This window comes from Limanda limanda, chromosome 1, assembly GCF_963576545.1.
Source record: "Limanda limanda chromosome 1, fLimLim1.1, whole genome shotgun sequence".
NCBI lineage: Eukaryota > Metazoa > Chordata > Actinopteri > Pleuronectiformes > Pleuronectidae > Limanda > Limanda limanda.
In genome coordinates, this window is record NC_083636.1 from 13,681,798 (window position 1) to 13,697,870 (window position 16,073).

The 16,073-nt window shown below is 42.1% G+C and overlaps 1 protein-coding gene across 1 annotated transcript in view; it reads left to right on the forward strand.

Annotated features, from left to right (window-relative positions):
- ccdc146 (coiled-coil domain containing 146) overlaps positions 1 to 16,073 on the forward strand; it is a 66,627-nt gene that overhangs the window by 46,204 nt on the left and 4,350 nt on the right. Inside the window, exons 6-18 of the mRNA XM_061089239.1 lie at positions 16 to 98; positions 294 to 387; positions 518 to 591; positions 1,533 to 1,760; positions 1,919 to 2,008; positions 2,634 to 2,730; positions 4,207 to 4,299; positions 4,765 to 4,932; positions 5,472 to 5,560; positions 6,546 to 6,710; positions 6,889 to 6,964; positions 7,445 to 7,593; positions 7,691 to 7,919. Coding sequence (XP_060945222.1) covers positions 16 to 98; positions 294 to 387; positions 518 to 591; positions 1,533 to 1,760; positions 1,919 to 2,008; positions 2,634 to 2,730; positions 4,207 to 4,299; positions 4,765 to 4,932; positions 5,472 to 5,560; positions 6,546 to 6,710; positions 6,889 to 6,964; positions 7,445 to 7,593; positions 7,691 to 7,919 — 1,635 coding nt within the window. The remainder of the gene's footprint in view (positions 1 to 15; positions 99 to 293; positions 388 to 517; positions 592 to 1,532; positions 1,761 to 1,918; positions 2,009 to 2,633; positions 2,731 to 4,206; positions 4,300 to 4,764; positions 4,933 to 5,471; positions 5,561 to 6,545; positions 6,711 to 6,888; positions 6,965 to 7,444; positions 7,594 to 7,690; positions 7,920 to 16,073) is intronic.

Sequence of the window (16,073 nt, forward strand, 5' to 3'; positions counted from 1 at the left end):
TGGTGGGTCGTCCAGGAGCTGGAGAGCAGGATAAAAGACCTGCAGGACAAAAATGAGGATCTGAGGATAGAGGTGGCTCAGAGACAAGTGGAAGTCAGGTACCTCTCATGACCAAACCTCTTTTCATCCAGTTGGTGTTTCCCATGTCTTTTATTTGTTCATTTTAGTTTTTTCCATTATTTGTGTACTTTTGCCTGTTTATTACAATGAGAAATGTTGTAAATGATTCCCTTCGGTGCTGTAAATTACAAGTTTTAAGAGGCAGGAACTTGTGTGTGTGTGTGTATTGCCAGAAGTCTCACTGAAGATGTGGAAACCCATGAAGCTCAGATACTGAGAGAACAGAAAGAGCTGGAGGACCAGAAGGAGATCATAGAGCTCAAAGAGGTTTGTGTGTCTGTGTGTGTGTGCGTGTGTGCCCCTGACTGACTGAGCATAACTTACAGCACACCAACAATAAAACAACAAAGCATGTGGTTTCTTACATTTTTGTGTGTGTCCCTGTGTGTGTCACAAGGCGGAGAAAGCCCAGCTCATCAGCGTACCTGACCAGATATCAGAGAAGATGAAGAGGAAACGCTCCAAGAAGGAGTAAGTGCATTTAATCTATAACTTTATCTGGAAAATTTGTCGAAACACCAGAAAATAAAATGAGCGATTTCGCTGAGAAAACACTGAAGAGGAAACCCAATAGAAACAAATGGTTTTCTCCAGGAATTGAACAATTATCTTAATCAATCCCAAATCTTAAATTATTCTGTTATCCGTGTCTGTCCTTTGAGTAAACATAAAAGATGTGGATTCAACTGAAATAATCCTGAGTTATACTGCACTTTTCATAATGTGTGCTGCTAAATATTAATGATAATATCTTTATTTATAAAGCACTTCTCAAGGTTATAAAGGGCTTCATGGATAAAAACAACAGGAACAAAAGAAACAAAACACAAAACGTGACAGAAATCTGATGCAATAAAAGTAAAATATAAGGTTTTATTTAAATTAAATTTACTCAGTGTAAACTTTTAATTGGATCTGTGCAAAACTTAAGCTTATGTTTCATTTAAATCCTTTTTCTGCAAAAGAAAATTCAATATCCAGGCCCATTTGTTGTTCAGTTTCTCCTCTGCAACATAGCTTGTGTATAAGTAGAAAAATAATGTTGGCAATCCCTCTCTTTTAATAAAAATGACAACCATATGTATTAGGCTCCAGTCAAAAGCCCCTTAATCACCAGAGAATAGCTCCACTTGAAGCCGCGCTGCAGTCTCTTTTAATGTTTACTCCAAATTAATACTTGGCTCGCGAGCAGTGCAGTGGAGCCGTCTGCATGGGCCATGTGAGCTCCAGTACGACTCGCAATCTGCAATTCACAAAGCTGAGTGGCACCGGGAGGGGGTGTGTTAAAGATGGATGCACACGCTGTTATTTCATAAGATCTGCACTCCTACAAAACTTGTATGATGATAAACTCTGTGTTGTACTTCTTTTGTCTTTTAAAATGCTCTGTCCCTCTCCTGCAAACACGCCAGAGCCGCTCTGAAGGAAATAGAAACACTGAACGCAGAGATCTCCGAAACGGAGCAGCAAGTGCAGGAGGTGGAAGTACGAAACCGATCCCTCAGGATGAGGAGGGAGGAGGTGGTGCAGAAACTGGAGGCTCTCCAGGCCCAAGTCGAAGCCAGTCAGAGAGAGTGCAGACAGCTGCTGAAAGAACAGGAAGTCAGCAGGGAGGAGGAGGTGGAATTCATTGGGACCAGGTACAAAACTATTAACACAGCCAAAAGTGGATTACATGGAGAGGGCATCTGAAAAAGGACGAATGTGGATGATGAATATATTAAGATGGAAACACAATATTTGATATATGGTGGCTGAGATGTTTTCACATGAGCTGCTGTGTGTTTTGTGCCACCAGAGGTATCCTGGAAATGAAGCTACAGAACGTCATGTGTGACAGAAAGCTCCTGTTCCAGAGCCAGTCTGTGCAGCTCCGGGAGAAAAATAGGTAGAGAATGGAAACTGAGCTTGATGACACATATAAATGAGTCTCCACATACTCATAAACATGTGAATTTGAAATTTACAGAAGGACACATGTACATGTGCGTACATCTTCCAAGGCTGATTGGCCACTTCATCCCCATATTGTACATGTATTTAGATCAGATACATCGGGGTCATTGTCTGGATCCACACCAACACCTGTTTGTATTATTCAACATTAGCACAGTACAGATGCCTGTTTTCTTCAAAAATATCTCTGCATTTCTTAGATTCAGTGGTGCACCGGCATCCGCACCCTTAATGGAATCTGCTCCAGAGGTTAATGGATTCTTCCTCAGCCTATACGCCAGACTTCCACCAAGTTTCAATAAATTGGGTTCAGTAGTTTTTGCATAATAACTGGCAGACCGATAAACTGCAATGAAAACATAACCTCCTCGACAGAGGTGCATAATCCAAAGCATTTCTTCAGCTACTTTCTCGAGTTAAAATACCTGATATAACAAGATTTGCTCATTTATATAATGAGCCAAGTTTGACAGAGTGAATTTCAGCTGGTTGGTGCCGCATACGCAACCTTCTGATGATGATAAATATTTAAGATGGTGTCTGTGTTTTTCCTTCAGGCAGATGCAAGCCCTCAAGAGGATGGAGCACGCGTTGACCACGGCCACGGAGCAGCTAGGACACGTGCAATCGATCCACAGCGAGCTGCAGGCCCAGGTGAATTGTGGGTCGGTGCTTTCAATATCAGCAGGAGAAACATCTGCTCGGATTTGGAGCAGTGAAACAACATGCTCGGAAACCCCCAAATTCTCCCTCACAACCTTAAACACACACCCCTTATGGTTTTTGAGTTTGGGGACATTTTTTTAATAATGTCACAGAGCCAATAACAAGCACATTAAGTGTTTAATCTGTATTTCACTGGAAGCATTTTTGTTTCTCCGGCTTCCTGTAGTTTTACTGATGTTCAGAGTTTTTACAACGAAAAGTGGAAACAGAAACGAACAGAGCGAGCGGGTTACGGGAAACGCATCAGCACATGTCACCAGAACATAAACGGTATGGAAGGAATCCATTATGACACGTTGGGGGATTGACACACACGTAGGACAGATTGAAAACAAAGCAGTTGTGCAATAGGATTTATTCATTAATCTGCCAATCATTAAATAAACATAAATATAACAGTTTAGACGAGGATTTAACAGTCTCCAATGCAAGTCAAATAAGATGTGACTGATGGGTTTAGTTTTTACCACAAAGTAAAGTCCACACATTCTTTACTGAGGTAGAAGAACAGATACAAATAAAGCACAATGTTTGTCTTGCTGCTACAGAGCTTCATATCAACAGAATATGATATTTTTTATTTTTTAAAGATTGTGTTGATTGTTTTATCGTGAACGGTAATAAAGCAAATTCACTTTCATTGCAGATAAACCAGGTGGGATGAACCCACAGTTTTCTGACTACAGACTGTTTATTAAGAAAGCTCTGCACACAACGTCCAGCACACAATCAATACAAAGTGACAGATTGTTGCAGGACTGTTTGAGGAAGACTCACTAATGACAAGGACATATTCTGAAGTAGCTCAGGATCATTAACGTTTAGAACAGGCACCGCACTATAGCATGTGTATAACATAACTGCAGAGAGCCCTTAAAAATCTTTTCATGTAGTTTCCCCCCCCCCCCCCCACACCATTTTCCATGGACTAACAATCTTTAAATATGGAGCAGTGTAGCTCATACTTCTGAACACGAGGCCTGGCAACCCTGCGGAGAGGTGCAATCCCGCACGCCCGGAGGCATTCATTTTTTATAAGCTTCAGTGAACACTTTTAGTGTCGCTGGATCTAAGGGCTATCAGAAAGGCCTCAGGGAAACTCTGATATATAGTATTAATTATTTTTCCGCCAGTGTTTTAATGTGGGATTGAATATGCACTGACCGAATTCATTATGAAGTCTGGTAATCTTTGTACCGACTCCTTGCGGCCCTTCACTTTCACATCCCCCAGATTGTAAAAGTCTAAAGGACTGTAATCAGGGAAACAATTGATGCCAATGTATATTTTACGCACTTTGTCTACGAGTCAGGAGGGACCTTGGCAGATGTTAAGATCTCCTTTTGCTTCGCTGAAAAGCCTGAGCGCACGTTTGATGTTTACTTTCTGAATTGAACTTCCAAGTTAGATGCTGTTCCCGGAAGAGAGGCCGGCGCTCAGCAGAGGATGGAGCTGCAGAAGGAGGTGGACGCTCTTAAAGTCAGCTTTGAAAAACAGGTGGGAACAATGTGTGTGGGGTGGACTCTGTACCATTAGCAGCTCCATTAACAGTCGACTGCAGTAGCCACCTAACAAGAGAAGCCTGTGGTTTTTCTTTATTTTTTTACACTACACAAAGCAGTGAATAAACCATATTTTAGTGTCTTAGAACATTTTTATGTTGTTGCTGTTGTTGTTGTTTGAATGTTTTATTTATGTTCTATTTGGTGTATTTCATATTTAGAGTCTTATCTTCCAGACAAAATTATATTTTCTGTTACATAATGGTCCCATCTTCCAGTTGTCACACAAAAGATTAAAGATCCCTACAGGGAAAATGCTGCCTTTGCACAAAAAGAGTTTCAGTATTCATCCTCTTCTGTATAAAGAGAATTTTAGTCCATTTTCCTGACTCATTCTGCCTCGAGTAACCCTTTAGTTTTATCCAAACGAGAACATTCTTAAATTTGTTCCCTCATCCAGCTTTCTGTGGCAGAGGAGGAGAGCCAGAAGATGCATCAGTACGGGAGGATTCAGGAGCTGCTGCAGGAGTCGAACCTCCTCAGAGAGGAACTCCACAATCTCAGATGTCTCACCAAGATCAAAGTTGAGGAGAGGGGCCAGAAGCACCGCGAACTGCTCAGGGCCGAGGTGCAACACAACACACACACAAAGCAAGGCGATTGGCTTATTGCAAGTGTGGAGCTTAGAGACAGCAGGGACAGTGCATTTGATATAAGAACACTGTCTTCCTGACTGAACTAAACACTTGGCTTCATTAGGGTGCAACAAGTTTCCAATACTGATATCAGCCAGAACATTTATACTCCAAAGAAATTGACAATGATTTTAACAAACCCTTTTGAAATAGAAATGAACAAATAAAATCTTTTCTACATTGTTTATTCTCTGAAATAACATGTTTTGTTTCAGTAAGCATAAACTCTGATACCAATATTTTTTGTGACAGTCTCATATCAGCCAGCCACCGAATCAGTCAGTCAGGCTTCAACCAGGACAGCTCGATCAACATAGGAATTTGTTTGTTCATTTTCTTCAGTGTCGGAACAGAAGCAACCACATCATTTTAAAAGAGATGTGCTCCCACAAATTGAAGGATGAAGCTTGCGAGTACACACGCATATGGGGACGTGATGAAACTGTGGTTGTGTTTGTGTAACTCTCCACAGCAACTGCACCAGCATATCCAGTACGAGCTGCGAGAGAAAGACCTGATCATCATGGACCACAACAAGCTGAATACTCTGCTTCAGCGCAGGTGTTATTTCCTCCTCCTTTTCTTTCACCTGCCACCTTTCATTAAATGCAACGGTGTGTGGTGTGTGTGTGTGTGGGGAGGAGAGGATTTTGATTACAGAGAAGCTTCTAAGCTGTTAAAAGCAGGCATTAGAGGAACCTCTGTCACTGTCTTCATATTGATGTTTTTTGTGCAGTGTGGAGATTAATCTTGAGATTTCACAGCATGATTCAAGATCTCTAAGTAAATTCCAGTTTCAGCAGTTGTACAGATGGTGTTTCTGCATCTTAACTTTAATACGCCCAGAGCCTTAGCGGTCGGTCTGCATCGCTGAAAATGTAATTCCTATACGAAGAATATTGACGTAACCGATTCTTCAACCGATTATTGATTCTGTACTTGTTGTTGCCTCCCCCGAGCGATGTAGCAGCTGGGATCACAATTATCTCAGACGTCTGCACATGTTGTCTGGTTAGGAAACCAAAACTGACTAATTGGTCATACTTCAGTGTTCAGACTTGGACCGATGCCTCTGGCACCACCCAGAAAACCAAAGCATAAACTCGCACAGTGCAATGTTACGAACGGATGTGGTTGCACTCGTCACTAAATCTGCAAAAACGCACCCGAGTCTGGAAAAACAGGACATGGATGGTTCAATATTTTGGTTCCTCTCATTGTTCGGTCACATCGTGTAAATTTAGGAATAGGGAAATCTCACACTAGTTGAGTGTATTTGCGTCTTGCATGAATATTGTGTAAATATGACGTTTCTACCAATGTTATCATTCTTTATGTAAAAGTTAACATTTTATTTTTAACTGTCATTTGCTAAAGATGCAAACCCTGCAGTATATCGATTGTACAAGACCTAGCTTGATGCCAAACAAAGAGAATAAAGCCGCATGTTTCACAGCTTCTGATCTGGACAGTCGCCACAAGCCAGGCTTTGTAATGCAGACACTTCATCGCTTCATCGGTGTCTTGTTTTTTTTACTCCTGTCAGAATATCACAGTATTCTAAACTGTGCGACATGTTTACGGAGGAGAAGAACAAGTACGTCAAGCTGAAGCAGTTTGCCTCGCAGTCGTTCACCGAGCTGACGGAGCAGCTCAGGGTCCTGGAGAACGAGACGGAGATCCAGCACACCATCGTTGTCAACAAGGACAGGTGCGTGAACGAGCGTTTTTCCCGCGAGGGGGCGAAAAAACATCACGTACGCACAATCACATCCAGAAAATCCTGAAACAAAAGCTGCATCTGTAAAAGTCATTATCTCTTATTTGTTTGACAAGTGCATTTGTGATCACTGAAGCTTTGCTTGTCTGCATTTACGTCTCCATCCCAGATTCCTCACAAAGGCTCGTATGAAGCTCTCCAACTGCTCCAAAATGAGGGACAAGCTGCGCAATGACATCTCCAAGGTCCACACACACACACACACACACACACACACACACACACACACACACACACACACACACATACACATACACATACACATACACATACACATACATACACACACACACACACACACACACACACACACACACACAGATGAGATCAGTCAGCACACACTAACGGAAAGCTGGCTGTGCCTCTTCTGTGCCATAAGCCAGTATCACAAATTTAGCAGTTTATATAAACAGATTAAATATATCACAGAGGGTGATGTGATTCACGGAGCCCAGAGCTCAGCAGACTCGGGCTGTGGTTGAGTTGTTTTGACTGGGTTCCTAATTTGCAACCGAGCCCTGAAACCTTGTTTTCCACCACCGCACCCCCAGCTTCCTCTGTGTTTGTGAACTTTTCGTGTCATATACAGTGGAATTCCTTGTTTGGCTTTTGTAGTTAAAATCATAAATGTGCATCAGAATGTTTTTATACCTAATTTCCTGCAGGTTGCATGGAAGCACCATCAGATCTGTCAGGATGGTGACAACCACAAACTTGAGCTGGTGAAACTCACCGAAATGATCAACCTCCAGGAGCAGGCACTTCTGGAGATCAACAAGAACCATGAGACGGCTGTGCAGTGCCGCAATTTTCTGTAGGTTACAAATTCGACAATCTCACAATTTTACTTTTATGTGGACCAAATAATAATGTTTGATATGTCTGTGTGTTTGTCTGTTTGTCACATCCAGTGGCATCCAGCTGCTGGAGCACGAGGAGGTGTTGTTCAACTACCGCGGGAAGGTGAACCTCCAAGAGGCGGCCATCGGTAACGGCAACGTGGCGCTGGAGACGTTGGAGACGGAAATGAAAGATCTGAAGTCGGCCATTAGTGAGGAGAGGAGACAGATTGAGCTGAAGAAGAAGGAGGTGCCCCTGAATAGAAAGCTGGAGGGAGAGATCACCGTGTTGCAGATAGAGGTCAGAAAACTCTAACCCTTACTCTCGTGCACATCACACAAAGACATTAGCAGTGGTCAGCAGAAGATCAAGAACAACGGGGGGGACAGTTGTGTAAGTGTATCTCAAGAAGTGACGAAAAACGGCCACCTCATTTTGAATGTACATTTGCAGTTTTCTCTACACATTTACAAATCTGAATATGCACACAAGGACCAAATTACAGCTACACAACTCTCCACACACACAAACAATATTGCTAAAATAGTGTCTCAATAAAGAACAATGACAAAAATAACCAACGAAAGAAGTCATCCCACTTAACATTTAGAGACGCAAGCTAGAAAAAGCGTAGGTGTTCGGATGAGGATAGGTAATTCATTTACATTTTTTAACTGAAATCTATCATTAAAAATTATATTATAAGTAAAGTATATTATATATTAAACAGTGATGAAAGTGACAGGCTCCCAACACCCACTTTCCCTTTGTCTATCGCTGAAAGCACTCTTTCTGAATACATACACTTTGCTTGATGTGGCTTTGCTAAGGCAGCCCCCCAATCTTGGCAGATTGGACCTTTCATAAACTGCTGTCCACATTTCCCAAATGTCCAATCTTCGCATCCCGGCTGCAATCTGTTTGACGTGTCAATTAAATTGAGTTTTCCCGGTGTGATCAGATTATAACATTTTCCCTGCAATTGCAGATGTGTGTATCGGCAAAGTTGTCCTTGGAATCTTGAGAGAATGTTTCCAACAGTGCCTCAGGCGATTGTCGAGGCAGTTGTGTGTGAGAGAGTGTTGCCTTTCATTTAATATAAAAAAAGATCATTTTAGACATTTATGTGATTTATATGATGTCAGGAGAATCCTCATAGGATCTCAGGAAGCAGAGGATCGTGTGTACTTGTGAGTCATATGTATCTGAGGTGTATCTTAGCTTAGATCTCCAAAAAGAACAGTTGAGTACGAGCTCTTTGATTCATGCAAATACTTTTAAAGCTTCATCTCATAAACAAACTCTTGGAAAAACTTTCTCAAAATATTGAATTCATACACCATTCCTTTACTCTGTAAGCTGACTTTGATATTTACTAAAGCGGTCAGTTTCTCAGCCTGGCTTTTCTGTGCAGATCCCCTCCCTCCGTGTTGCTGAGGTGAACCGAGTGAGGTCGGACATACTCAGAAGTTTGAACAGAAAGATAGACGCCGATATTTTCTGTCCCTGACGAACTCATGCAGCAGGAAAATGAGAAAGAGGAGGGAAAAACCCCAAACAAGCGCACGCTGCACACGTTTCACAGAAAACAGATTCAGACTCATGAATAAATAACACAAAAACACAAACATGTTCAAGGGAACTCTGCGTTGTGAAGAGAATGACACATAGAAGGAGAGAGAGAGATTCAAGAGAGGCACGCACACACACGCACTCAAAGTTTTTCCCGCCAGCGGGGGTGTCGAGGGACTGGGTGTGTGTTGCTGCTCTGGATCAGAGCGATCAGAGCTTTTCACTCGCTGCTGGACCCGACTTTTCTCTTCTGAGTCTTGTGCTCTGTTGGATGAACGCAGTGTTGGAACATACTTCACCATGTGCTGCTCTTCTGAATAACGCCCCTGTCCCTTTTCTCCATCTGTTTACTCCTTCTGCTGTTTATCATTTGCAACAACGGTGGCCTGTTGATGCCATTTCTATTCTTCTACTTGGCTCTTTCGCTCATCATTAGCTCTAAACCCTGTTTTGTCCTCATCTTCTTCTGACCGTTCCTTCTCTCATTGTCCCCTCAAGGCATTCTCAAGGTTTTTGTTTCCTTCGGTGTAACTTTATCAGCCCATCCCTGTTTCCAGTATATTTTCACACAGCTATTATTCTTTTTATTTCTTTCCCGTCGACTGACCTCGTATTTGGCAGTACATGCAGTAGGTTCATTTCTTATTTTCATTAGTTTGTTCACCACTTTGCTCCAAGACTGAATATAGGGAGAGGCGGTGGACTAGTGGCAGAAAACTTGGACTACTGGCAGAGAAGGGGTCTCTGGTTCGATGCTGGTTCGACTCCACGGTTCGTCTCCTCGGAGTTTCGGCGGAAACTTGCCTGGATAGTGTTACGAACCTGGACCTGTCCAAAGTTCAAAAAGACTCTTCTCCCTACCCTGTCTAGTGCCCCTGAGCAAGGCACCTTACTCCCCCAACATCTGCTCCCCGGGCGCCGTACCTGGCAGCCCACTGCTCTGCTCTGCAGTGTGTCCTGCACCAGATGGGTGAAATGCAGAGGACTAATTTCCCCAATGCATGAGTGTGTCTTTGCATGTTTGTGCATGTGTGTGGGATTAATAAAAGTGTATCTTCTTCTTATATCTCAGCAACTATTGGTTGGATAGCCACAATTCAGACATGTGTGGTCCCCAGAGAAAGAACCCAACTGACCGGTGACTTGACTTTTCATGCAGCACCATAAGCAGGTCACGGTTTCCACGTATCCAGTGAAAAACATCTACTCTGGCTTCACATTTTTTCCTGACATTCTTTGAACTCAGAGGATGTATCATAATGGCTTTGATCCCCCGATAATTGTTTTAATGCCACCATGAGTTTGGGTTAAAACTAACACTCCTATGGGTGCAAGTGCATTTGCTATTTAAGCAACATGCCTGCTGGATGGAAAAATAACATCACTCTACTCAGGGTGTACGATTGAGCCATTAGTCTTGTTTGAATACACATGATGCAAAATCTGGAACTTTCGAATGATTAACCACTTCCACCCCTTATAAGTGTATTAGTCCATTTCTCTTTTCTCCCATTATTCTTCCATCCATCCATTCATTCTATATCTCTCCCTCTCCGCCGTGTGTAAATGGCAAATCATTTTCTAAATCACCATTTTCCCTCTCACAGCAATGGAGCTCCTCTCTGTACAGAAAGTGACTCACGGGGGGGGCTCTCCTACTGCAGGAGACCTGCCAGCTCGATTCATTCTCCCAGCGAATTCATTTTCTCTGCGAATTCAATCTCCACGCAAACTGCCTCGCCGCTGATTTATCCTATAGTGTGTATTTGTATTCATCTGTGAACAGTTTATCTGTTCATTGCAGAAGAGTCCCCCCCCCCCCATCCTTTTGATGGGATATTTTGACAAAGATAGATCGGGCCATCTGTGAGACTATTGAAGTTCAATATACTCTGAGGCTTTCATTTGCACTAAGGAATTTTAATTGCTGCAAAATAAACAGAGGTTGGTGTTGGATTCTGAATTTACTACTTGTTTATGAGCTGCTGGCTCGTCGTCATCGCACGCACGCACACACATGCACACAAACACGCACGCACGCACGCACACACATGCACACACACACGCACGCACACATACAGGTACACACACCGAGATCAGTCATGTTACAATAACACCCTCGCAGCCATCTCAATATTGTTGGACAGACTTCTAATGGCGAGCTCGACTTCAATATCACAGAGATACAGACAGCGATACAGTGTATTTATGGAGCGCTCACACAGTGTCAGTCATGGAGGGAGATTTATTTCAGGGTGGGGCTGATGACATTCGGCTATGTCCCTACAGTGGTGAGTCACATCGCTCGTCTGTCTGTCTCTTAAATCTTTGTCCTGACCTGTCTGGAACTTATTACCGTGGGGAAGTCCACCGTGAGCCGCGTCTTGATGGACAGCGTGGGGGGGGGAAGAGAGAGTGTGTGTGCGTGTGTGATGAATGTGAGAGAGGAGGTAGACAAAAAGCAAGATCATTTAAAGTCATTTAGCAACTGACTCACTCAAAACAAAGCCAACACTTGACTGGTGTTGTCTCCACTATAGTTTGACATTAAGTATAGAGTATAGTTAAGTATAGATTTACTGCAACTCCTGTGCTCACATGTTCTCCTAATTAACCTTCCATAACCCGATGATGATTATTTTTTTTCCTTCTGCTTTCAATTCCTAACCCATTTTTGGGAAGTGCTATATAAATAAGGTCATTACTTATCATTATTACACTGTTAAATATGCAGTGGTCCATCTATTATGTGGCTTTTTAAAGCCGTCATGTTAACCACGAACTGAGCTGAGATTATGTAAATTGCATGCAAATTTTATTCTGCCCTGATGCTGTCATACATACAATGGTTTACACCATTCATGAGCCGGGAAAGCAGCTGCTCTTTGTGACTGTCAGATGAACAAAACAGAGACGCAGGCAGGGACACTGACACAGAGACAGATGAATTCAAAGGGAAAAGACAAACAGCGCATATGAACAGAGGAAGGACGAGGACGAGTATAAAAAAGTTAAAAGTAAGGGCAACTAAGACAGAGAGAGAGAAAAAGACAGATTGAGGAGCGGAGAGGGGGAAGAGGAGAGAGACGTGCTGTATATACATCCATCATGTGGGGTTTGAATGGCTTAGGGTGGCTACGAATGAAGGTGGAACACAGATCAATCAGATTCAGAAGTGAGGACTGGGCACACACTCATCTCCTGCGGATATTTGCAGATTTTTGACGTCTGTAAAAAGTTCATCTTCATTTAAAGCTTTGAAGTTCATAAAAAGGCCTTTGAAACAGTGAGGTTTGTTTTGACTGAATTGAACCATTCATCAATTATTACCTGTTTATCCCTTAAGGTCAAAGTCAAACTGAAATTAATTGACTTCAGCATTTGTTAGGACTTGTGCACAGAATTTTAAATAGCAAAAAGAAGAAAATTATGTTTTACTAATGTTTGACAATACTCCATACTCTAGTTTTCTCTGTGGGGTGAAAACTACCAGAAAAAGACGCCGTTAGCCGCTGCTTAGTGTCAACTGTGACTTGAGAACTTTCTCTCCTTGACTCAGTCAAAAGTCACAGCACGTTTCCTGCATTATAGTCTAATCATTTCTTGTCAACACAACTGGACCCAAAAAAGAGATACATCTGTCAATCTTGACTTTTCATCCCGTTTTTTATATCATCAAATAACATAACAATAATTAGAACTTTGACAAACATCAGTGTAACAGGAACTTCCTGACATAAACCAGCTTTGAGAAAAATTTGACCTGTATTTCGAGTTTTCAGTTTGGTCCATGTCCCATCAGCAAACATGGAGAAGGCGGGACTTATGAACTATACTGCCGCCAACCACTTCGTGGCGATTGAGAATCTTTACAAACAGTCTATTGGTGAGCCTACTTACTTTCACTTCCGGAGTGGAAATTAACTTTTAACAACACAAAAAGTTGTTGTGACATTAATGGAGCTTTGTAGGATAAAATGAAGCAGAAAAGAAAGTGCCTTGCATCTACCACCATAGTGTGGTATCAACTTTTACAGTTAGGTGACCTTCATATTAGCACCAGCCCCTCCCGCCCCCAGACCAACAGAGAATTGGCGGTATGGATAATTGATTGTTGCACAGGCGAATAGATGATCTTCATTGGTTCAATCAGCCTAAATTGTTTCTTAATTTTGACTTCAAAATCACCCCCTTGCATCACGTTCTCACACCATGAACAGGATCCTCTTCTCTGAGTCAAATTCTCTGTGAAAACCACAGACAACCTTGATCCCAGTTGATCGGCTCCAGTTCCTGCTTCTCAGCGTGTCTTGTCTCTCCAGTTCTGTCTTTCATGTCTGATTTTACATTCGATCTCTCATTCCTTTTTCTCACTCTGGGCTTCATGCTGTCTTCCCTTTGCTCCCTCTCCACTTTATCTTCCTTAGTCTGTCAGTCTTTTGTCAGCCTCCGATCCGCTCTCATCTCCTCAGTCTATGAGCTCAGTAGTGTTTCTGCCTCTCAAGTTCTCTTGTCATCCTGAGCCTCCGTGCTCTGAGCCTGACAAACACCTTGTTTAATCACATGGCAGCCATACTATCAAGTTAAGAGTCCAGTCATGGGATGTTGAGCGAGCAGCATCTTTTTTAACCGGCTCAACACTTTTAGTCCGTCTGATCAGAGCCGCTGTCTGTTTGCGTAAGCGCTGCTTCATTAGTTTCATCCATGGCAGGGGGGGGGAACGGGATTCATCACTTTGTTCCACGCCGCTCCGGAGCCTGACACACACACTCCGGCATTAGATACAACCACGTAAACACCCACAGGTGCGGAGACGTGCACTCGCCGTGTGGTTGAATGGCGGGAAGCTGCTGTTTCATAACGCAGGTCATGTCGGGTCAGGCCGCCCGTGTGCAGCGGTTTTCCGCATGCTGTTTTTCTCCTGAAAACCCCCCCACACCTCCCCCCCCCCCCACGCTTCCTCTCTTTTTACATTCTGCCGTCTAACCAATCGCTTCCTCTTCACTTAAATTTGTTTCCCTCGCTGGGATCTATTAATATTTCCTCCGTCATTTGATTTGTGTTTTATTTCCTTCTTTCTATTTTCTGCTTACGTTCCTTTTACGGTCCCTGTCATCGCTCCTTGATCATCTCGGCTTCATATATTTTTATATATAGACCACCTTTATTTTCTTGTCATTGGGTCCAGTGGGTATTTGCATTCATGTCCCTGTTGAGATTCTGTCGCTGCTTTTAATTGCTCATTTCTATCAACACTCCCTGCACCTGACTTCTTATTTATCTTTGTCTCGGGATAATAGAATTATTTTGTCATGAAATAGTCTGATGCCATGAAGCAGGGACTCCATTTAATCTCAATGGTGGTTAAATTATATGGATCATCATTCTGTTTTAGTTAAACTATAGTGCAGTGTCTGTTTGGAATGGGCTGTCCTGGGTTTATGCTCCGGAGCCACCTCAGAGTTATGCCTTGTGATTAGTGAGTCCCCCTCACACTGTTTTACAATGCACTGTCACTGTGAAGTTAGAGACCTTTGTGTTCATCCTACCTGGTTCATCTGCACTGAAGAATTTATAATTGATGTAAGCTTAAATGATTCACTAAACTGCTGTTATTTTTGACACAATCTTATTCAACCCAGATTTATTCAATTAATCGCTTAATATACACTTTTTTGTCCCCTTAGGACCTTTTTCAAAACCTTATTTCACACTGTATGGCACCCAAACAGTCAAACATATCCTGAGCTATTTATTGAGGCTACATGACCTGTTTACACAATGTTTTTTGGGCTGCACCCTTCTTTCAGCTGGAAATAGTCTGTGTCTCATTTCCCCGGAATTCCTTCCAACATATTTGGTATTCCTAAAAAACGTCCTCCTCTAGAATCTCAATGAACTTAACTCAATGTTTCAACAAACCCGGGTCAAAACCACACAGGTTTGACTGTTCTTCTATGTTGACAATGATGTAAAACACAGGAAATAAGAAGATGTAAATATCTGAAGCTTAAAGCATTGAGAAGTTTATCATTTGTGTTACTCAACAAAACCAATTGTGCACTTCATGTCTAGGAAATATGCAGCAGAGCAGAATTTTTTTCTTAAATATTTTTGAAACCTATATCGTTTTCATGTTACGTTGAATTTTTCTTCTCTCCTGCCTTCACTGTGTCACTGCCTTTAATTAATGTCTAAGTTGTTAAATTCAGGTTTATATAAACTATTAAACAATAAATCATGTCAGCTACAGCATCTCAGTGTCAGCTCAAGGCGCTGTCCTCTCTCCTTCTGTCAACGTCATCTCTTGTCCTCCTGGCGGCATTTTGTCTCTTCTCTCTTTAAACTTTGTGTGTTTTAAGTTGTGCCTCCTCTCCTCCGCTGCTTTAAGGGCTGGCACAAAAAACACCATAGCACCTTAGAGGAATCCTGTGGTGTTTTTTAAAATTTGGTTTCGCTTATCGCACTTTGCCAGGGACTTGTTACCAAGCAGGGTGCATAGCTCTCATCTATAGGCACCACATTTAGCTGAGAAATGTCTTTTTTGTGAAATCCCCAGTGAAATAAGTATCTTATTCGCCTGGAGGAGAAGACACTCGAAACACAGACAGAAGCACAGCAGTTGTAGATTTCCTGCTTTTATACTTTAATATTGTTTACTTATTCTTGAAGTGTGTTGTCCTGGGGGAAATTAGTGCATTATCTTCATCACTAGACAGCGACTCAATGGGTACAATTTGTCCTAAATGAACAATTTATATATATAGAAAATTACACATACTGTATATAGACCAAAAATATACAAAAAGTACTCTTCTTATTATTTACCTTTAACCAAATACTTGGTTTTAAATATAATTAAAGTATTACGAGTATAAGAGT